At 44.2% G+C, this 24,196-nt stretch overlaps 1 protein-coding gene and 1 pseudogene across 2 annotated transcripts in view; one reads left to right on the top strand and one right to left on the bottom strand.

Moving 5' to 3' along the window:
• The window catches only part of LOC129380303 (uncharacterized), a 41,758-nt gene that overhangs the window by 5,924 nt on the left and 11,638 nt on the right, over positions 1-24,196 (top strand). Inside the window, exons 2-4 of one of the 2 annotated variants that reach the window (XM_055061104.1) lie at positions 6,078-6,229; positions 19,981-20,066; positions 22,793-22,813. In XM_055061104.1, the coding sequence (XP_054917079.1) occupies positions 6,078-6,229; positions 19,981-20,066; positions 22,793-22,813 (259 nt within the window). The remainder of the gene's footprint in view (positions 1-6,077; positions 6,230-19,980; positions 20,067-22,792; positions 22,814-24,196) is intronic. The other variant, XM_055061105.1, reaches the window with a different exon arrangement.
• On the bottom strand, positions 9,910-10,089 carry LOC126546491 (U2 spliceosomal RNA; annotated as a pseudogene).

Here is a 24,196-nt window from a genome sequence, read left to right as displayed (position 1 = left end):
CTGCAAATATATGATAGCCAGAACTCCAGCAATCGTAAAGTAGCTTCACACTTTTTCGAGTAGGACCATGGCAGACTCAGTCCTCGTGACAAGAATATTAAGGAGGAAGCCTTTAATGGCTCATTGTCAAGGTCATCTGCCGTTAGCAGAAACTGTCACAGTTTTCCGGCATCCTGATTGGTCTCCTGTGTGCCGTGACGGCACTGTCGCTAGGCACAGGTGTGCGCCTCCTGATTGGCTCGCGTGCGTGACGTCACTGTCGTCAAGTGCGCGTGTCGAGGTGGTTCGGCGCCGCGCGGGATGACTCATCACATCGGCACGCGTGGCGGCCATGTGTTCGACGGTGCGCCCTGACGTCACTGTCGTCAGGCGCTTGAGGTGGCCTCCCGATTGGGCGCTGTGTGGCCTGACGTCACTGTCCCGAGGCACACGTGGCGACCGCCTGCTTGGGTGTGGTGTGGCGGCGGCGGTGGGGGCAGTTTACATTGCGGTGTCGTGTGGGAAGGCTGCCTCGTCTCGCCAAACCAGTGTCTCCCAGCACGCGACGTGCGGCAGCCGCTAAGCGCAAGCGGCGCTTAAGAGAGGCTGAGCGTATACGTCGCATATCATCAGGGCCGCGCGGCGCGTCCGACACAACAAAATGCAGGGACGCGACGGGCCAACGCAAGAGAGGCACTGCGTGTGAAGCGACTCGCTGCATCTCCGTGCACCGAGGTAAATGAAGCTCGGAAGTACCGTGACTGCCATCTTGCCGCGGCAAGCCGAGCAAGTACAAGTCAATCAAGCGAATTGGATGATGTGGATGGCCATCTACAAACCGGCACCACCATGGACGACGCGTCTCCTCCTGATCCCCAAACAGCGCTGGTTTGTGGTCGGTGACTTCAATCAAGATGCTGGAGTGAAACACGATTTCATCCAAGCAATGTACACCTCCCTTATGCTGAAGTTGGATACCCCGCCCAGCAAAGCCACTACCAACCATGGGAGTTCGGTAGACCTCGTCTTCAGCACTCGCAGTAGTGCGACCAACCTTGACTACATATCTGTGCACGTCAGTGACCATAAAACAGCCATCCTGGATGTGGACCCACTAAACCACAAGGATTTCACCGGCCATGAGTTGCAAGCTGACATCCTCCCAGATGACAGCTTTGAAATGATGCACTCAGAAGACATCGAAACGATAGACATAGGCGCAAAGGACGTTGCAGGCATTTAATAAACAAACGAACATGCGCATAACAGTGTACGAGTTGTGTGCATTCATGGTGTTTCCGACGCAACAAATCGCCATTGGCAATGGTGTCAGGATTCCACGGTTTCACACTTTAGTCTCGACAAAGTGTCTTCCGTTTTTTGTACGGTATGTGTTGACGCTATTTGTTATCCCTGTTATCCCATTGCCATATAGAAGGTTATGGTTCGTTTCTTCAGAAAATTTCCTTTGCGGAAACCCCCATGCTCTCACACTGGCTGTTGCTTAATGCTACTGCTGTCTTGCTTATTAAGAATAAGAATGAGGGCAACACTTGACTTCAGTTAACCAATAGAGCAGGCTGGTTTATGCAGGGGATACTCTACAATGTATCATATCCATGTCATCAATCAGGTAGTCAAGAATTCTGCAGAGCGAAATCAGCCCTGCTATATAGCTTTCTTAGACTACGAAAAGGCATTTGATTTAGTATAGAAACCAGCAATCATAGAGTCATTACGTAATCAAGGAGTACAGGACGCTTAAGCTAACATGTCCGAAAATGTCTACAGAGATTCCTTAGCTACCTTTATTCTCCACAAGAAAAGTAGGAAGATACCTATAAAGGAAGGGGTCAGAGAAGGAGACACAATCTCTCATTCCTTTCACTGCCTGCTTGGAAGAAGCATTCAAGCTATTAAACTGGGAAGGCTTAGGAGTGATGATCAACGGCAGATATCTCAGCAACCTTCGATTTGCAGATGACATTGTTCTGTTCAGCAACCCTGGGGACGTGTTACAACAAATGATCAAGGACCTTAACAGAGAGAGTATAAGAGTGAGGTGGAAGATTATTATGCAAAAGACGAAGATAATTATCAATAGCCGGGCAAGCGAACAAGAGTTCAGGATAGCCAGAGAACCTCTAAAGTCTGTGGAGTACGTCTACCTAAGTCAAAACCCACAGGTGACCCTGATCAGGAGAAGGAAATTCACAGAATAAGATGGGTTGGAGCGATGCGGAAGACATTATCAGATCCTGACTGGAAGCTTACCATTATCACTGAAAAGAAAGGTGGCCAATCAATGCATTCTACCGGTGCTAATATATGGGCCAGAAACTTGGAAACTGTGAATAAAGTCGAAAGGAAGTCAAGGACTGCGCAAAGAGCGATGCAACGAAGAGGCAGGAAGAGAGCGGTGTGGATAAGAGAGCAAACGGGGATAGCCGATATTTTAATTGACATTAAAAAAACATATAAGAGCTGGGCATGTCATGTGATGCATAGGTTAGTACACCGGTGGACCGCTAGGGTTACGGAATGGGTTCCAAGAAAAGAGAAGCGCAGTCGAGGCCGGCAGAAGACTATGTGGGGTGATGAAATTAAGAAATTTGCAGGCGATAGTTGGCACCAGTTGGCGCAGGACAATGACAATTGGAGATCGCAGGGAGAGCCATTTGTCCTGCAGTGAACATATAGGCTGATGATGATGCAGATGACATACGTTATGGTGGGATGGAAGATTGGCCCATAACAAAGCAGCCCGATGTTCTAACCATTAGGCTACGTTCACGCATGTAATTCTGCCCTCGCAACGCCAACTTGCTTTTTGACAAGACCGCCGTGAGTGTTACACTGTGCGTTAGCCCCCCTGTGCGCTAGCGCACGCGCGTAAGTCAGTTTGCACCAAAGATGCACCAACCGAACACGCAAATTAATAGAATTTGATTAACAGGCTTCACGTAAGCTTCACTTCAGACGCAGATTTCAAAATGTGTTTGGGATATGCACAAAATTTTTATAGCTATGGCTTTAAAGCTGTTTCGTCACAGGAAATCGAGGCATAGCTAAACGCAGTTAGACATAATGTGACTTCACTCCGTAAGGCCTAACTGCCTCTAGCTTAATTTTCTGCTAATGATTGTCGTTCTGAAAGAAGTACACCCGTTAACCTTGTGTATTTCCTTTGTAGCGCACTACATAAACTTCCTAGCGCTCCTGAATTCGATAGTTAAGCACACTAATTCAGTTTCAGGAGCTTGAGACGCAAGCGTTGACACTTAGGGCACCATGATATTGGTTATTTGTCGGTTTCGTGCTTTGCCGTAAAGGGCGAGTTCGTGTCCATGTTAAATATTTGAACTGGGACCGCTAGGGTGTTTACGAGGCTGCTTATCACCTTCGTGTGTGTTGAATCGGTCATCATGTTTTGTTGTGATGTTCGTATTATGTCCGAGAAGAAATAAAGGAATATGAATAAGGGCATTCGCAGTGACTTCTTGCAATCGTTTGCGTGTCATTCTTTCTATAATTTTTGCTACTGTGCGCGACACATGCATGTAGGGGTAAGTGTGAAAGGTCTCCGATTCATAGAACGATGAGATTGAAAACTTTGTGCCAGGAATACAAAAATTAAGGGGAACTGCACCCTTCACCGTTGCCATGGGCCATCAATGAGCTCGAATTGACCGATTGGCAGGTTCAGGTTATAATTTTAGACCCGAATAAGCCAGTTGTCCGTTATAGGAAGTGCCGTTAGCTTCGGATCTGCAGCAAAAGGGCATTAGCGGAACTTTTAGGGGCTTTCATGCCCACTGGTTTCGTCGCTATTGATGATTCGCGGGCTGTAGGACATTCGAACTGAGCTTGGGATTTGAGTTTTCTTGAATATAACTTTTTGCGATTCGGTCTGTGGCGACTCCTTTTGTGACTCAGCCTACGGTCTTAGGGTCTGAGTTGCGCGAATGGGTTTCCAATTCAGAGGCAGTGCCAGGCATACGTGTCCCTCAAGCGGTGGAAAAATTTGCAGCCCGGGGCGTCCAGGTGAACGCGTGGGATGCACTGGTAATTTGTCAGCTTCCTTGTGTTCGGGACGTGCGCAAGCAGCATGCTCACCATTACAGTTCAGAGATTTATGGCTACAGTCTTGTTCCGTCGTGGCGGGATTCTTGCAAGTTTGAAATGATTTTCACATGCAAAACAAAAGATTAAGTGGCTGCGATGCGAACAAGTGTATATTCGGTGGGAACAGCTCTAGCACGCATGACTATTTTTGGCTTCGGTCTTAAAAGCATGCATTGTGAAAACACCACCAGAAATTGCACATTCGGGTATACAGGTCTTCTATTGTCAGGAGGAAAGTCTGTGTCTTGTCCAGTCAGCGTATGTTGACGAAACGTCAGTCATGGATGTATCGTTCATCGCTGATCTTAGCGTCCGTAAAATCTTGTTGGCTGCCATGGCATGGACGTGGTTGGGGACTCGGAAGCGCACGTTGTTAAGGAATGGATATGTTCATTGATCGAGAGTTATCTCAGTTACAAGATATTCTCCGCTGCGTTGTGTTTACTGCTGTGGTGGCAGTAAACATTCACAGCCTCCTTATTCTGCGGAGCCTGAAGCTTCACGTACATATTGCCACATGGTGTGGCACAGCAAGGGGATTGAAGAAGAAGAGAACGAGGTTCGTCTCGGCATCACGCGTAAACGGTTGCGTTTCGTGAAGTACAAACGCCTGGATCCCCACTTCAGCAGGTTATGCAACATTTTGTTGACCTATCTCAGTTTATCAGCCGTACCTAGTTCGTTAGCACCAAAAATGGGGACAGATGAGAAGGGGGAGTTGTTGGTCACATTGATGCTTATAGCCGTGGCGACATTCTCTCAGGGCGTCAGTATTACTGTTACTGCAACAGCAATAATATCAACATTCCACGCTAACTTTCGCTGTTAGCGTCGCGTTGAACTCTGCAGAACTTTAGGTATATGTATATCCTATATGATTATTGATACCGTATATGCGGCTTATATTGGTACACTATTCAGTAAATGAAGTCGCTCACACCAGGTCTCACATTATTTTACTCAATTAATCCTCTGGATTTTGAGAATTGCAGCTCACAAACAAATGTCCTAAAAGATAACATGCACAGTGCAAGCATTTTATCTTAAATCTTTTCAGAGCATTAAATATTAAATGTACCAAGCAATAAATAGCACTCAAACGCGAAATTGATGCTATTTTACTGCCGCTGATCTTTATGGGCAGCTTAGGCCGTTGCCCCTATGCGATCTCATTCAAGGCCCTAGACGTCGCTTTTAAAGGTGCCAGAAATTTTCGTGCACCCGCGTTTGTCGCATTCGCGTTAGCCGAACCAATATGTAAATAGAACACTGTCCTAGAAGTTCCAGCACAACGCTAACCTTGCTAGCACAGTCAGCGCTTCGCCTTGCGGGAGAAACTGACTACTTGTTTTGCTATAGTATCGTATTGTTTCCATCCGCTACGCTATCATAGAAAAAAGAAAACGAGATCACCTGCATGCTAGGCCGGACAGAAGCCTCAGCGTGGCTCAGTGCAGATTCCAGAGCCGATGTTGCAGTCGCCTCAGCAGATGGGCTTGGCGCATCTTTGCTAGGCTATCCTACGGCGCCACTGAGACGCTTGCATTTAGTGCCGAGGCCTACGCACGATGGCTTAAGACCTGGCTTGACATGCTGATTCAGATAGCGCCAATGAATTTTGCTTTTCTGGTCCACACAGAAGAGTGTCTGCCGTTTCTGTAATCTTAGAGTGGGTCTGTAGGCAGGTACAGGCGTTTCCGTGAGAGCTAAATGCGGACATGTCCGCATGACCTTTAGAGATAACGCTGATACTTAGGGCCACAGTTGTAAACTAAGGCCCACAGGTGTGGTTGCATTTTTGAAGCACAGGAGTAGAAGAAAGGGGAATATATTATCGCCTCGCTTTTAGACAATCATAAGTGGTTTCGCAGGTGATTATTATTTTTAGCAGACATTTTTTCGTCAAACATGCGACAAGTATTAGAAGTTCCACTTAGCAGCCCCTTAATACATTCTATAAAATATTCTTACAGGCACTAAACACAACAGAACGGACCTATATATACTCTACATCACTTAACAGGGAAGATTACGTTTGTGCCTCCTATACAAAACGTAAAATTCTCTGTCCGTACCAAGATTGTTTTTATTATATTCGTTATCATCATGGAAATAGTTCTAAAGGGTAAGTAAAGTTGAGCGCTGTTTATATATGGTAAAGATGAAGGGATGACGAGGTCAGCATTTCACACGAATTTATACAGTACTATACTGACTGTTCTGAAAAAAAAAAAAATCACGCAGTTGTGCAAATACACAGATTTTGACGTTGAATATATATCAAAAAAAGCATGTTTGCTTGCCTTCTATGGAAGACACCACGAACAGTCGGTCACTGAGAAGACGCCGGCAATGCATGCAATACGACCCGAATCTGGTTGAAAAAAGAAAACAATATTCAAGCGTTACCACCTCCGTGTGTAAGGGCATGAGATGAGCAGGAATGGAGCCAAAGTTCTATTGCGTCGCATGAAATCGCGTAGCAGTTGCCGCACACTCACTCATACAACGTCGAGCCCCAATGTTATTCGACCGAAAAATCACTTCCCCTTGTTTGCGGCCTGGCGCCAGTTCTGAAGAAGCATTGCGTCTCCCGCAACACCTTTGAGCTGTCCGCAGTACCATGACTGCTGTCATATCACGACGCCACTAAAAAGTGCCTAAATACCCTGGATTCTTTGTTACGGCTGCAAGTGCAAGCTGTAGCCTCTCCCACGGGAATCTAACTGCACTCTACGACCTATGACTAGGTGTGGCATTAATTCGGAAATTTATTCTTTTTATTCTGGAATGACCGATGCACCAACGTTCTCAAGGAACTCTCAAAAACATGTTGTGCACTTGCCCTCAATACGATGTCTAGTGCACGTTTTTAAGGGCCAAACTAAGGTGACCAGACTTTATCACGATTTCTGGGACGAGAATTCCTGGACACTGGCCATGTATATTGAAGGAGGAAGAAGCCATTGCTGCCCTTCTCGACTTTTTTGTCGAAACTCAACTGAGAGCGCGGCTTTAAGCCCCGCATTGCTTCTTCTTTTTCAACCCTCTTTCATTTTTTTTTTCGCTCCGCTCTCTTTCATTCTCTCTTAATCTTTTCCTTCCCAGTTCCCCTACCCTGTGCAGTGCTGTTGAGGTGTCCTCCTCTGAGAGACAGTTACGGCACTGCACTTTTCTCTTCCCTTCACCTTTATAATCACTACACACACACATTCGTGAGCTACTGCAATTTTTGGGCAACACATGCCTTTGTACCCAATTGTAGTCTCTTGTGCGTTTTACTGTTTCCGGACTGTATTTCCTCGCTCTATCCTCACTTCGTCTTACTCAATTCTTTCAATTACAATGAAAACTTAAGTGATATAGTGTAAAAGTGTCTATAGCGGGCAATTTCTTCGGAGCGTTCTCCTTACCTGAGATTTGTTATTTTTCACCAGTGACATGTGTCTAGCGGCACATTAACGCCGTATATAGATAGTGATCTAGATCTAGATAGTGTATTTGAATGGTGCAGTCAATGGCTCATGACACTTAATACAACTAAATGTAAAAGTATGCAGGTTTCTCGCCACAGCACTAATCATTGTCCGCGTACTTACTGCCTAAATAATATTCCATTACCATCTGTTGACAGCTATAAATACCTTGGTGTTCATATTTCTTCTAATCTATCGTGGAATACGCATGTCGAATATGTAACGAACAACGCCAATCGCGTGCTTGGGTATCTGCACCGAAACTTTTTTGATGCCCCATCGTCCCTGAAGTTAACACTTTACAAAACCCTGGTACGTTCTAAATTAGAGTACGTATGCGTCATTGGGATCCTGCTCAGACTACACTCACTCAAACTCTTGAAGCCATTTAGAATAGCGGAGCGCGTTTCGTTTTATCAAATTATTCAAGTCATTTCAGTGCTACATTTATGAAGAAAACCCTAAACTTGTCTTACCTTTCGTTGCGTCAAAAGTAATATCGCCTTAGCCTTTTTCATAACATCTATTATTATAACAACGAGAGGAAAGACGTTCTGTTTCATGCACCTCATTACATATCTTCAAGGACCGATCATCGCTTCAAAGTGGGTCTGCCTTCTTGTCGCACAAAATTGTGTAATGACTCTTTTGCTCCTAGAACAAGTGTCGCATGGAACCACCTTCCCTCCACAATCGCCGGCATAACTGATGACCACAAGTTCAAGATCACTTTACAAGACGCCTTGTAATACTTCTTTTGTTTGCTGCACGCCTTGCCATTTTTACCCACTCCTTTGTGTAGAGGCTTTGGGCACTGAAAGTATTTTAAATAAATAAGTAAATAAATAGGGTGAGTCTTCAGTAGGGAATGAAATTATCCCTGCTTCCCTCTATTCAGCTATGTTCATTCCGGATGATCTACGTCAAGAGCGACTCGCCATGGTTGATGGTTTGCGTCAGTGTCACAATTCTGAGGATTCCGTTGTTCGTTAAATTATCCACCGCATATCGATGGTAGCGGATATAAAAAATTGTCTCGCCATCCCGGCCATGCGAAAGTCGACGACCAGCGAAGCTGTTGAAAACCGCCAGTGCAACCGTTGAGTTTGGTGCGCAATGCTTTGTTGCTTTAGAGTTATGGTAGTAATGGTCATTTAGAGTAATTGTAGTAATTGCAGTAATGGCAATTTGGACAGCGCGCAGCCGCTGGCGCTATTGGGATATCTTTTTTTCCTTTGCCGCTCCTTCAATTCACACTGCTCCTCGGGAGTCGCAACTATGCGTTGCCTACCCATATCGGCGCTGCAAAAACGATTAAACGAGCTGCTAGGCTGGTTCTTCTATATACTGTCGTCACTCCCCACGTCGAAAGTTGCTATCGTGGTGGCAGCTTGCGCAACAGTAATCTTTACCGTGAACGTATGTGGGTAGCGCTATGTGCTTCGCATTACCGGCAGGAACGTCTTACTAATTATGTGGTTCGTATGTTTGTTTAGTACTTCTTCTTTAGTGAAACGAATGCAGTTTTGTATGTTGTATGCGTGATTCGAAAGAATGTACGCCCTCTTGGCTTCACCTTTCTGAGTGCTTGAAGCCTACTTCACCTCCGCCGCGAGTCGGCCCGGTATTGCAAAACCACTGAGATCGACGCACATTTTTGCCCACGGACGACGACACGAGAAATCCGGACCAACTAGAAGCTAACTGCTTTGCTGTAAAAGCGTGCAAGAATAGCTTTGCGAGTGCCCAGGTGACCAAAGTTAGACAGCAACTCCCTGTTATATCGTCTCTTGGAAGCCAGCATGAAAGTGTGGGCTATAAGAGATCCACCACTGAAGCAATCGCCAAATGCGCGAAATTTAATTTTCTTGGTATGAGATCATGGTGCAGATTTCTGGCACGCTCTTACTATATCTTCACTTTCTTAAAATTTCGCTGATAAACCGTGAGGCGCCCTAAGTTACAGTTATGATGCGCCAAGGCACAACCTGTTATAGAAGATCCACAGTAGCGAATCCAACTTTGTTTCAAACAAGTGAAGTATGAGCGGATAGGCAACGTAGAAAACAGGAGAGGAGATGTCGAAAGCGCAAGAAAAACAAAAGGTTATCCTTAACTTACAAGTACACTTGACTACACGCGAAAGCAATTCAATGTTTGCGTGGTGAAACCTGAAAAGTGCCGCAGTGTTGCAAAATACAGGACACAACCTGAATCGTAATAAAAAGGGATATAGGAGAAGGATCCCAACGTACCGTGGTTTTGTATTTATTTTACAGTGAAGCTGGTTATGAATAGGGTTCCCTACATTTACGTTCTGCGTGCGCAAATACCGTGGGCCGATGCCGGAGATAGTGCAATACCGAGCCAACCCGCGGCCTAGGTGAGACAGGCTTCAAGCACTCCGCCCAGTTACAAAAATATGTTTAATATCTTGGGCCCAAATCAAACCCATCTCAGATGTTAAGCTGATAAGAAAAGATACTACACATTGATCCGCATCGGCCATGTCTGCGTTCGCACCGCCCTTTCTTTGTCGTCGTTCCAAGTAATAATCAACTATGAGGAGGTTTCTCCGTCCTCCCTGAACTGAAAGTTACTGCGTCGGGAGCCTCAAGAATGCAGTAAAAATTCTGAGTACACCTAAGCACTTTTACGAGTTGTGAATACGAAAGCAATAATGTGCTATTTAACACCGCCGAGCAGTCCATCGAGTTGTGAACTCCTCGTGGGCAAGCCAGCGCATTGAGACGCTTGGCCAATGCCCCTAGACAGCGCAAGGCCGGTGAACGTCTACCCTGACGTCATGCTACCTTGCCTGACTGTGATACAATCTAATGGTGACGCTCCCTAGTAAGCAACGGTGGGTTTGACGTCACCGCTTTCGTCACGCCGGGCTTGGCAATTGAAAATTCGGTACAAGTATCATGTTATAAAGCAGAGTGCACATGCCTGCAATCAAGGAGGCGCTGGTTTAGCTCAGTGGGTGAGGCACTTGGTTTCTGATCGTGGGGCTGTAGACTCGAAACTCCCTACCGCGAACGTTTGTCGTTTCGAATTTATTATTTTCTATACATTATTTTTTTACACAAGCTACCGATGCGAAATTAGAAAGCTGGTGACAGCTTGCGTGGACAAGGAAAGCGTGTATAACACAGGCGTACGAGAATGACGGTGACGTGGCGTCAGAGCGATGCACTCTTCTCACGCAACACCTGGCACGCTATCGCTGCTGGAGTTGTTCCCTTTCGCACGCTCCCCTGCATCGGGGCGCTGACGTTACGTGCCATCGCAGTCAATGAGAATTTAGGTGCCGTTTCGCTGGTCCGGACAAAATACGCCGGTTTTTTCGATCAATGGGCCATTTGATGCTTTCGCATGACAAATAAAGAAGGGGCCTGCTGCAATGGGTAAAAGTAAATACTTCCTGTACAACAGGAACTTACCCGTTTTCACATTTGCGAAGGTACTGCTTTCCTGCATTGCATAGGCATCCCCATGGCTTGTATTCCAATCAACATATCTTCATAATGATGTTTTTGCGTGATCTTACTTCGAAAGATTGGAAACTAGGAACAAGGTGCATATTTTGTACATCTCGAATTTTTTTACTTTCAGTAGTTTTCCTAAAGGCAGCAAATTTTCGTTCCTTTAGGTGCTTCTTTAGAAGTTCAGATATACATTCTAAAGAAGTCCGAGCAATTATAACGACTACAAATCCATTCAAAACAAGAGTGATCAGGCTATAGTGTTATGTAGTGCAGTATATGTTGAGACTACTATGTCGTGAAATAAAATGTTATAAGATGAACACATAGAAAATGAGCGCATTTTATCGGCAATGAAAGAGGCAAAGGAAAGATAAAAAATTATGGGGTTTTACGTGCCAAAACCACTTTCTGATTATGAGGCACGCCGTAGTGGAGGACTCCGGAAATTTCGACCACCTGGGGTTCTTTACCGTGCACCTAAATCTATGTACACGGGTGTTTTCGCATTTCGCCCCCATCGAAATGCGGCCGCCATGGCCGGGATTCGATCCCGCACCTCGTGCTCAGCAGCCTAACACCATAGCCACTGAGCAACCACGGCGGGTAAAGGAAAGGTAAGGCGAAGAAATGGCTGAATCTGCATGGCTTCCCTGCAGGGAGATGAGTATGAAGAAAAAGAACGTTAAAATATGAAAGGAATAAGCGTACCCGGCATGCGTACAGAAAGCATTTATCGTTCACTGAGTCCCCAATGACGGTGGCTATGTTCTTTCTTTCCCGCGACCTCGTGCTTAACAGCGCAACACCATAGTCATGAAGCCACCGCGGCGGATGCGGTCGTATCTTTGTGCGTACATTATTTCAACATTATGTCTTCTCTGTTCTGCTTATCCCGGACTGCGCCGTTGCCTCGTGTAGGTGTTTGCACATTTGCATGTGCATATACGTACAAAGTAAGTGTGGGGCCAACCTGTCTTCGCCTTTTGTCACTACGTGCATGCGTGCGTATAAGATTGTATGCTGAAAATTATTTGCCCTAGGACGTTGTTTCATATTACATTTTTTTTCATTCCTAGTATTGTTTGTACTTGTACGCTGCTCTGCCAACGTACAGGCGCTCATCGTCGCCAGGTATGCACGGCACCACCTACGCTGCTTTATGCCACCTAGGCAGAGATGGCCGAGAACGAATTCTGGAATGTTACAATCAGAGATGAAATGACGGCGTCATTTTGGAACGGTGGAAGTTCAGCGGCTTGATACCAATCCTGAAGCCTGCAAAATCGCACCTCGACCTAGCATCCTACTGACCCATTGCGCTTTCCAGCTGCGTCCGGAAGGTCATGGAAAGAATGGTTCTCACGCGCCCAGACTGGCATCTTGAGCGCCGCAACATATACCTCGAGGCCATGGCTGGGTTTAGAAAAGGCCGCTCCTTTCCTGGCAACGTCATTGACCTCGTGACGTCCGTGCAACAAGAAAAACCCCTCCCTTGCATATCGGTTGCACTTTTCCTCGGTGGGAAAGGTGCCTATGATAATGTAACGCATAAAGCCATCCATGATGCCCTAGAAAACAATGGAATTGTTGGACGAATGTTTCGATAGATTCGGAGCTAGCTATTCAAAAGATCCTGCTTCGTGCAAAGGGCGGATGGCCGCACTGCTGAATATTACACTTGCTGTGGTGTGCCGCAAGGCGGTGTTCTTAGCCCCACTTTGTTCAAACTATGCATGTTGTACCACATACAGTCAACCTTTCCATATATGCGGCCGGCATGTGCATATTGACTTCGGCAGTTACACGTCCCCATGTGCCTGCACGGCTCCAAAAAGCAGTGATTGTAACATCATCGTACCTGCGTGCTCAAGGCCTGAGCATTTCCATGGAGAAGCGCGCCTTAGTCGCTTTTACCCACAAGCCCATGACCTAATACCCCATTTCTATTGACCACCAAACAATTTCTTACGCAACATATCACAGATTCCTAGGACTCATTATCGACAGAGACCTTTCATTGAGCCCCGACATCTCATACTTGAAGAAGAGGATTATCTCTATCGTCCGTATACCATGGTTTCTTGCCGGTGAAGCGTGGGACCCATCCGTGGCATCTATGCTCCAAATATAGAGGACCGCTCTTCCTAGGATACTTGGTATATACCACGCTAATGCTGTCCAACGCTAACAAAACTAACATTCGTGTCCTGTAGAGCGTTCCAGGCGTACCCCTTCGAACATGTCTATGGCTGCCCTGATGTGTTTAAAGATGAAGAAGAGTTTTATTTATTCACTCACGAAAATAAAAGCACAGTAACAAGATATACAGGAGGAGGTCCGAAAGCTCAAGACTGTAAGGGGACCTGCTGTCCTATTTAGAAAGAACAAAACAAATTAGGTTAGAGCAAATACAGTAAAGTTCTAAAGTGGTCTACAAATCATTACACACGACAGCAAAAGAACTTAAATGGTTTATAATAGTATACAGAATTGCGTTTTTGAACAAATAAGAAGTAACAAAACAATTCAGGGTAATGCAAATACAGCAAAGAGGTAGATTTGTCAACATGTATGAAGGCAAGAAAACAAGTAAACTGATACCATGGCATAATGTGGTAGAGAATTACATATTGTATGAATTAAAACAAAACAAAGCAGGGGAAGTTAAATGTAGCCAAGAGACAGAGTTTTAACAAGTACTGACACAAGGAAACAAGTAGAATGAAATATGGTGAAACGTTAGAGATATAATGGCTTACACATAATGAAGCAAACAGAGCATGTTAAATTACATCACAGCATTCACAAGTTCAGTAAATATGAGAACAAATGCTTTTTAAATCAGTCTGTACTAGGAGACACCTTTATGTCCGTCGGAATACAGTTCCAGAAAAACATCGCTGTGAACGCATAAGTGAATTTACGAAAATTAGTTCTGATTATAGGTAATAAAAGTTGTTAGCTAATGCAAATCGAGTTTTATTATGATTAGCAAGTTGTTCAGTATTAAAGATTATTTGGAGAATGTTTCAGTGAAGGGAATTATAGACAAGGGTTGCCATGTTTAATTGAAATAGTATTGGAATTGAATGCGATGCTCTTGCAAAAGAGCAGATACACTACATCTGGGTGAGTCGAAAGTAATAATGGTTTGGGACGTATTCTAAACGAACAAGATGAGAGCTATATGTGTTTCACCAAGTTGCAATGCGGTAGGTGAAGTGAATGAATGCATGATGAAGAGAAAGCAAGGTTGGTAGACTAAAGTACGGACGTGCTTTCTTTAAGAATCCGGATACCATGTCCAATTTGTTGCTTTAGATGTGAAATATGGGTAACGTAATTTAAGTTGGAATCGAGGGCAACCCCCAAAAAACGACAATGACTAGAAGATTTGATGGGATAACTATCGATAGCTATGGTCGGAATATTTATTGCTTTCTTTTGAGTGGGGTGAAATAGCATGAAGACTTTTTCACTAGGGTTAACTTCAAAAGAGTTACGACGACACCAGCGAATAATATTTTCCAAACCTGTATTGAGCTTAGAAGTTAGGCTATTAATATAAGTGTCAGCAGTTAGAATCGTAGTGTCGTCCGCATATAGATTTATTTATTTATTTGGTACTTACTGCTAGCCTTTAATAAGGCTTTGGCAGAAAAGGGTACATTCATAAAAGGGAAAATACATAATTCACACACGGTTCAACGATAATCGTTTGCAAGAGGCCTTGGCTTTGGTTTAAAAACAAGCTTATTCATACACACGTACAGCGATATAGATACCGCACATTCTTGGTGACAATAGAACACAATGTAAAAGCCACAGTTCATCACGTAGCAACAAAGATATGGTCAGACAGCTTAGACAAAAAATAATCGAGGGTCGTACAATCGACAACCTCTTGTGGTAACAGATTCCATTCTCTGGTAGCTTGTAGAAAGTATGAATACCTGAAGGTGTTATTGTGAAATCTCGGCTCAGATAATTGTTTATTCTGATTCGTTCTTGAAATTCTAGCGTTAGAGTGTACTAAACTCTTGTTTTTGTCTATTTTTAGAGCATTGCTCTGGAGAATGAACAGGAATTTCAGTCTGAGATATCTAGATGATCGCTAATTGTTGGGAGTCCGGCTAAGCGTAGAAGTTCAGTTGGGGAACCATGACGACGGTAGTTATAAATTAATCCGGCTGCTTTTGTTTGTACGCTCTCTAACTTCGCTATTGCACATTTAGTGTATGGGAACCAGCACATGGCACCGTATTCTATACCAGAGCGAATGAGTGAAGTGTACGCGAGTAGTTTGGTATTGGGTGAAGGAGCATATGAGGAACCGTTTGAGGGAATAAAGCGCTGAGAGTGATTTTGTTGCTACGTATGTCACGTGTTTGTTTCATGCGATACCCGATGAAAGGCTTTTGATAGGTCTAGAAAATTATGCCTACCTGTCCGCGCTTATCGATTGTTAGTGCTAGGTCATGAACAGTCTCTATAAATTGAGTTGTAGACAAACCACTCCTAAATCCGTGTTGGTTAGGGTTAATTAAAGAATGAATTTCAACAAAAGTGACGATGTGTTTCAATAATAAATGCTCAAAAATTTTCCCCGCTGTACAAGCGGGTAAAATAGGACGGAAGTTCGAAGGATTTGTAGCATCACCTGATTTATGTATAGGAATAATTTTAGCAATTTTCCATTCTTGATGAACTTCAAAAGTTTGCAACGATTTTGTAAAAATTAGCAATAAGTATTTGGAAACCCATTCAGCGTACCTTCTGAGAAAAGCATTTGGAATGTTATCTGGGCCGCTTGATGTTTTTATATCGAGATTAAGTAATAAAGAAAGAATTCCCGCTTTCGTTTTATTTAGCTCACCCGGTTCCTCACCTATGTTACTTGTCTGTGCGACCTTGTCTGGGATAGTGTTATTGTCAACTGTGAAAACTGATTGGAAAAATTAAATAAATTGGGTAGCCTTGGTTAAGGCTTCTGTTGCCAATAAGTTGCTCTTCTTCGGAACCCTAGATTTGAGGTGGTGCCAAAATTTATGAGGGGATTTTTAATTAAGTTATTTAAGGTTTCATCTAAGTACTTTTGTTTAGCCATTTTTGCTGCTATCTTCAACGCGTGAGAAAGTTTGCTAATTTCTCTTGCACAATTCAAGAAAAAAGTTATTTTGTTTCTAAGTTTCCTGAGCCCAGTAATTCTGCGTTTGAAATGTATAATTTATCTTGATATCCATGGGTTCGTTTTGCGTACGGTCTTTATTTACTTAGGAATGAATTTTGCGAGACAGTGCTCAACATTGGCCCTGAAAAGCACCCATAGGTTATCAGTTGGCATGCTTCCATCGTGGAAACACCGATGGAATTCGGGGTAAAATTCTTCTAGGAAGTTAAGAACACTAACGTCATCGGCATTTGTCCAGTCGTGTATTTGAGTCTTTTTCTTTCGCGCTCGCGGCAGGTTGTGTACTGATAATGAACATATGGTTGCTTTGTGATCTGCAATTCCATTGACTGTTTCCCAAGAGATTGTGTTATCGGGAATATTGTCGCTTAAGAAGGTGAGGTCTAATATATGGCCCGTTTTCTCGGTTACACGTGTTGGTGCATGTATAATATGCTTGAGATAAGGTTCACATTGCGAAAGATGGACAGTTAGTTCATCAATGTAGATAGTGAAGAGTAATGGGCCCAATATAGACCCCTAAGGAACTCCGCTATGAATTAGTTTGAACTTAGAAAGGTGATTAGAAATGCTAACAGCCTGTTGTCTGACAGTTAAATAATCGCGAAAAGCGAGCGCTGTTCCTACTACACCGATTGCGTTTAATTTAGTAATTAAAATATTATGAAGAATTGAACCAAACGCTTTGGTGAGGTCAATAAATGTTCCAGCATATTTAACTTCGTCAATGTGGTGCTTAATTCGATCAGTGAATGAATGACGAGCAAGATTAGTAGAGTAACCTGCACGAAAGCCCAACTTCGTGGTGCAAAAAATGTCAAACTTCGTTAGATATTTAGTTAGACGCTTTTCAATGCATTTCTCTATAATTTTGCTGAACACGGATAATATAGCAATAGGGCGATAGTAAGAAATCAACCCCCTATCACCTTCTGTAAATACAGGGACTATTTTGGCTTTCTTAAGTTTAGATGGAAATACACTGCATTTAAATACAAGGTCAATTACATAAGAAAATAGATGAACAACGATATCAGCAACATATTTTAGGTGCACTGGTTGTATTTCATCAACACCTGCACTTATTAGCTTTAGTTGTTGTATGACATGGTATATTTCATCCGGGATGGTAGAATATAAAAAAATATTGTGGTTGTCTCTGGGGTGTTGTTATAGGACTGGTAGGAAGGGGCTTATTATTATCGGAAACGAAATTATTAAATTCATTTTCGATGTCTGATGGATTTCCATACGTACTACTAGAGCTTAACATCTCACTTATTGTTTAGTCTTTTGAGTTTCTGTTCTTAAAAGTTTATGATCTTCCACTATTTAGTGATACCTTTCAACAATTTCTTTAGGACATTTCTGTAGCAAGCATATCGCTTCTGCAATTTGATGTTAAATGGGCAACATGTATTTTTTTGTACATATTCTCTTTCTTGCGCATGCACACTAGCAAACCATATGTGAGCCACGGGTTATGGGGTGCTAAATACTTCTTGTTACATCTAACCAAAGTGGTTGCACCATGGACACATTGCTGTATTACAGATGAAAAACGTACACAAGCTTGTTCAGCGTTTGATTCTGATTTTATCGTCGACCAGTCACCAGTCATCGTCGACCGAAGCAACAATTGCAGCCGCGAGAAACCACCCAGTAATGACTTATATAGCTGTCGATGCACTCCGGGCGTACGTTCGCCATGTATCCAGAATTCCTGACCACTATATCGCTTGCGTGCCTGAGAAAAGACCAAAGGCAGGGTATTACAGATCAGGTGCGGCTAACCAGCACTCTTTGTCAATGAGATACTCGCCCGCGACATGAACGTCATTATCTCTGCGGTGCTTGAAAAAGCTGCCTGTGTACCTTGATGTTCCAGGAATAGCGAAGAAGGCTAGCCTGACCGCCGCGGGTCTCAAGCAGATCACTTTGGAACTTTTACATTGTTCGTACGCTAACCGAATCTATGTTTACACGGACGGTTCGGTGTCAGAAAGTTCGACTAGTGCCAGTGTTGTACTGTCGCAACCGGTCGTCATCAAGTTTTAACTTCCCACGTCACGGCATTTACAGGTTCCGCACTGGCCGCTTTGCGTGCTGCTGTGGAATACATTGGGGGAAAAATGTTTAGCAAATGGCCAATATTTTGTCATTAGAAATCAGCCCTCCAAAGCTTGCGAGGTTTACGAGGCAGTAATTACGAACAGCTGGTGTGGCAAATCAGCGAAATTTGCCATTGCGCTTCTGAACGAGGACACATACTTTTTTCACTGGCTTCCGGGACATTGTAGCATCGTTGGTAATCACCTCGCCAGTGACGCTGCCAAACGTGCCCAGGCTGGGCCATCGGCACTCCTTATACCTTTATCTTGAATAGACGCTGAAAGAGAGCTTTGGAGTCTGGCTCGTACCATCATGTTGAGTTACTGGCATACACTGCAGAACTCTGACCATCGATTATGTACTCTCGACCCATCAATGAAACTCAAATTACCAGCAAACCTTTTCACGACGTGATGCAACACAGCTGTGTCGACTGTGGGTTGGAGTGGCATTCACTAAGTTCCACAACTATGGTATTGAAATGGCGGACGCACCGATATGCGTTAAGTGCAAGTATGAAGAGACCATCAGCCATCTTCTGTGCCATTGTTCTCACCTCGATAACGGAAGCAAAAAAAAACAATTATGGGGTTTTACGTGCCAAAACCACTTTCTGATTATGAGGCACGCCGTAGCGGAGGACTCCGGAAATTTCGACCACCTGGGGTTCTTTAACGTGCACCTAAATCTAAGTACACGGGTGTTTTCGCATTTCGCCCCCATCGAAATGCGGCCGCCGTGGCCGGGATTCGATCCCGCGACCTCGTGCTCAGCAGCCTAGCACCATAGCCACTGAAATAACGGAAGCCAGACTTTCAATATTCTTTGAATAGACTGGACGACAAGCCATTTACAGAAGCGAAGGTCTTGGGAGCCTGGCCTCACAGTTCATCAGCCCAGAAGGCCAATCGAACGCTTCTTTAGTACCTGAAGGCGACAGACTTGAGTGCCTGACTGTAAGGATGCTGCACCTAGCTTAGTGCATGTGAAAGTGTGATAAAAACACATCTCCTCTCTCTCTGCCCGTGTAGAGTAGCAAAATGGACTCTGGTTAACCTCCCTGTCTTTCCTCCCTCTTCTTTCTCTCTCTCTTTACATTTCATTCTTTAATTTTAAGTTCAATAAAAAGAAAGCATTGCAAGGATGCTTAATTGAGTGACTGTGCTATCTTCTTGCTATAGCGAAAGAGCAAGTTGATATATATATATAACTTTCCATTTATGTTCGGTAAGTTCGAAAGTGTTTGTTGCAACACAGATATTCCATTCTCAGTGCTCTTTAGGACGTTTGTTTGACCGGAAGCATTAGTCTTGTAAAGTAATGTAACAAGTGCAGCCTCGCCGATGAATACAAATAAAGAACACAAAGAAACAGTTGTTCGTAGCAATTGCTACAAAGGAAACCCATACGGGTACCTCGAAAGAGGTACCCGTATGGGTTTCCTTTGGGTTTCCTATGTAGCAATTGCTACGAACGGGTGGATGTCTGATTTTCCCTTTATTCATTACTTCTCTCCACCTTGCGGGTTTCCGCTGAACTACTACGTCAAAGAAACAGTTATTCGTAACTAAACGTTTTCGTTTACAACTTTTTTACGTATGTGCAGGACGTGGATGTATGGCGAAATTCAGAACCCATGCCGTTTCAATGGGTACTCCGAATATCCCTGCTTGTTAAGAATGGACGTCTCAGGTAAGTTTACGCATGATAAAAGCCGATACCAATAGGCGTGGCGTGCCGACACAGATATTGACACTAGTGCAGCACCTAGTATGCGATTCTTAGGAAGAAGCTGTAGTTGTCTGTTATCAAGGTCGATGTCTGTCAGATTTTGGTTCTCACCTACCTCAATACCACCGGTATCGGAATTTGTTGTTCTGTTTTTCACATATCTACTGCCAGTGCGCTAGTTTTGACGACCAGAGGTATTCTCCGCATGCCAACACGTTAGGTTCATCTGTAATCAACACGGAAATCTAACAAAGCCAACCGTGCTTCTTAAGAGCGATTACACTGTGCGACTGAGTTTAAATACAATGTGAGCGCTGTCGCGTGTGCACGTACATTCCTGCTTATCACACTCTTTCTAATGCGGTAGAATGTTTAGCCAATTTCAGGCATATTGTGGTGCGCAGGTTCCTGCCTCGGTATGTTTTCGACCTGTTTAATGAACCGATTGCGTGTGAAGTGGAGGCACAAGAGCTGTATGAACTATTTATTGGGCCAGAGGCACACACGCAATATTCTCGTATCAACATGTACTGGCGTATTTAGAAAGTGGCAGGTATGTTCGCATAGCAACAATTTCCTAAAGAAACGAGAGCGCGTGAGTGCATGCCAGTTTCAATTAGGCCAAGGACGAAGGAATGGAGTACCTTAGTACTGTTCTTCTAATACGTCCCTTCCCTTTGCATATGAACGCAAAAAAATTGGAGGACGCTTAAGCTTCGCCTTTAAGAGTCGAACGTGATAGCATTCGAAGATCCCCGACTGCTTCTCACGGTTTCCGGCAACTGCAGCTTATGTAACCGCAGTGTTTACCGGGAAACGCTGGCGGCGAAGACTATGCACGAAAGCGAGCCTTGCGATTCTTTTTTTGGTGGTGTACAAGTAACCGAGGCGGCCACCCACTCCGACTAGGACAGACCCTAAACGGTAGCGGGGAAATGCTACCGCGTTAAAAGGGGTTTGTGTTTGAGTTTCCGCGTAACATAATTATGTTTTCTCGTATATTCAAATTACAATCCGACGCTATAATGTCGTTAGGTTGTGTGTAAGTCATACTTTACGACTTCTCTGGTGCATTTTACTTTGAGAAATTCACTTAGTTCAGTAACTTCCTTGCGCTTCACGGAGAGCGTGCGTATGTGTGCATGCGTGGTTGCGTATATATATGCGTGGTTTGGAATAAGTATTCCTGAAACGACGGCCAGCGCTGGGCGACGGACGGCGGACGGCGGGCACCGATGCCGGATTTTCTTCGACACGGGGTGCTTAAGGCTATCGCGTTAATAGGATACCAGTTTTCCCATTCGTTTTTAAATGGGAGCTAGCGCTATGAGACGCTATTTGACAGTGTGGCACCTTCGGGATAACCCCAGCTTGTAATGGAACAGGCTGTAACGTTTCCTGGAAGAAGCACTACATAGCAGTCGAGAGATCGTCGAGACATCGCCGCCAGCGTGTTCGCTTTTGTGCTGCAGGCACAAACACGCTACGTCACACGCACAATTACTCACGTTGTGCAAACACGGCAAACATCTTGGTTCATCTTGCAGTACTTTTCAGAACTCTAAACAACGCTGAATGTCAAGCTGCCTGCAAAATATTTCGCGTAAAATCGATTCCCACAGAGCGCGGTATGACCATAATTTTTTCGAGTTGACTCGTCGCGTTGGCTCTCTGGTTATCGGATTTTGGTGTTCTTTAAGGGTCGCTGCTTTGATGGTCGACCATGGCACCATTTCCCAATGGAGGCTATTTGCAAGAACCTCTCGTTTACGGAGAAGTCGGTAGCATGTTAAACAACTCCATGGTGTCAAAATTTATCTGCTCGCCTACCGCCCTAAGGCGTCTCCCCTAGATCATTTGCGCTGCTGGGATGTCGAAAAAGAAAGAATACCTTAATCAATGAATCGATCGATCTTCCAGGCTATAATGGTAGTCACAGAAAGCAGTAAGAAATATTACTAGTGCTAAGATTTATGTGGCATGTTGCTACAGCTTTCGTTTATTTGAGATTTTACTACACTCAACAAAGTAGTGGTGAAATAAACGGATATTACTTAGCATATCTAGTCTTTTCATGTGGTAAAATACACAGATATTACTTAGCATATCTAGTCTTTTCATCACTACATCGAACTTGTCGATTCGACTTCTTGCGCGCGTATAACGGGTGACGATATTAGCAGGCTAAACTTTTAGTAGCTGTAACGAGATACGAGCGTAAATGATGCACAAGTTAAGGACATCAACCTGTCAATGTCTCAGCTGTAACCTGTTGCAGCGAAAAAACTTGTTTTCCCTTGCATGTGCAGGCATCAGGTTCCGTGGCCAGCACTCCTGTCGCAGGCTTTCCGAATCGAGTACTAGATGTTTGATTGCTTTCTTTTTTTACGCAAGTGAAGAACAAGTTGTTCTTTATAGCATTTACACTATTCAAAGAAGATTGAATTACTGCCGTAAGGAATTGTAGTCTAGTGACTACATATTGTGCGGAGCTTAACAGTTAACAATTGTAAATTTAGCTTCAAAGATCTTCATAATTTCGAGCAAAGGAAACTTCCATTCGAAGCATAGATGGCATAAAGTAATATCCCCAAAACACTTTGCAACTCTGTCTACAGTTGTGAACAATGGGTAAGAAAAAGGTTACATGCAAAGAAAATAACAATAAAGTATATGTTTCTTTTCAGATTTTAATACTACTAAAACAGGTAAGTAACTACGTTTCTATTTATCTGGGGTAGGGAAACAAAAATTATATTTATGCCTCACAATACGGTCATCACGCCCAACATAAGCTGGGCATTCAGTAACGGTTCGGAACCTGCTGTTGCCTTTCAACTCACACGGAAGGCTCCGTGCGTACGTAATCAATGAAGATTATTGCAAGACGGCGCAGGCTTCAAGTGATCGACGGTGACCAAATTGGAGATGCATCTCGAGCCGACATATTATCAAGAGGTAGCCCTTGACATGTCTCTGTCAGGCTTGTGACATGCTGTGAGGCCCTCACAGAGACAAGTGAAAACTTTGGCTGGCAGCAACAACGTCTCTCGTGGCGCCACAGTTGATCGGCATATACGTGTCGCTCATAAAACACAGAATAATGTTATCTGGAGTGGATGCAATAAGTCAAATGTGGCATCGTAGTACAACTGAATAAGTAATGCGTGATTCCTAAGCAGGTAAGCGGGCCGAGTATAGTCATTTCATCTCAGAGGTGCCAGGAATTCGTGACTGTGCCAGATCTCTCGAGAAAACTTGGCAGAAACCGTCGACGATCAATGTCGATGTTAGCGAACAGCCGAAACCTTCTAGAAATTTACCCGCTTTTTAAAAGAATGACGCCCTTGAAGGCGCACAGTTGTTGCAGAGAGAACGTTTGGCAGCGTTGGTTGTTTTATTGCTTGATTCCATATATGAAATAACCGTTATTCCGCAAGTTTGCCGTGGTGCCAGTAGCCTCTCCTCCAGTCGCCACAGTAGGAGAGGGTGGCAGGAAAAGAGAAGGGCTGTCAGATACTCAGCCGCCTCATTTAAGCTATCCCAAGCCTCGCAGCGCCCGCACAGCAGGACGTTCTTGCAAACCCGGCTTTTGTCTATACACGTACTATTCTGTAAAGCATAACAGATGATGTTACACAGCAGATCTACAAATGAGCCTAGTTCTAGCTTCGCTCCATTGCCTACTTTCACAATTCCTGCCACAACCCTGGTGCACTATAACCTTAAGCTATTTCAAACAGATTCTATTCCATTTCAACCATAAGCCCTCAATGATTGGTCAAAATTTCTTGGGCAAGGTCCACTTGGCCAGTCTGTCACGCGACGTCACAAGACTGCGTCACAAGACCATCTGATATAAGAAAGGGGAGCAATTATTCTGATTCTATGCCTTTTTCGACATTATTCCTCCGCTAGCCGAGAATTTTTTCCGGCGCACCCACTTCGTCTGCCCGTCATGGGACGTTCCAATGTCGCGAACAGCCGTTTCTTAAAAGTGACGTGTACAGAGTAAAAGTTCACAACTACGCCAAACAAAGCTGAACATAGCTCCTCATTCCGAAAGGAAAAGAAGTTGGATGTCTGCCGAT

The sequence above is a fragment of the Dermacentor andersoni genome, chromosome 10 (genome assembly GCF_023375885.2).
Source record: "Dermacentor andersoni chromosome 10, qqDerAnde1_hic_scaffold, whole genome shotgun sequence".
NCBI classification, from domain to species: Eukaryota; Metazoa; Arthropoda; class Arachnida; order Ixodida; family Ixodidae; genus Dermacentor; species Dermacentor andersoni.
The sequence above is the reverse complement of the archived record's forward strand: the minus strand, read 5'-3'. Positions and strand labels throughout refer to the sequence as shown.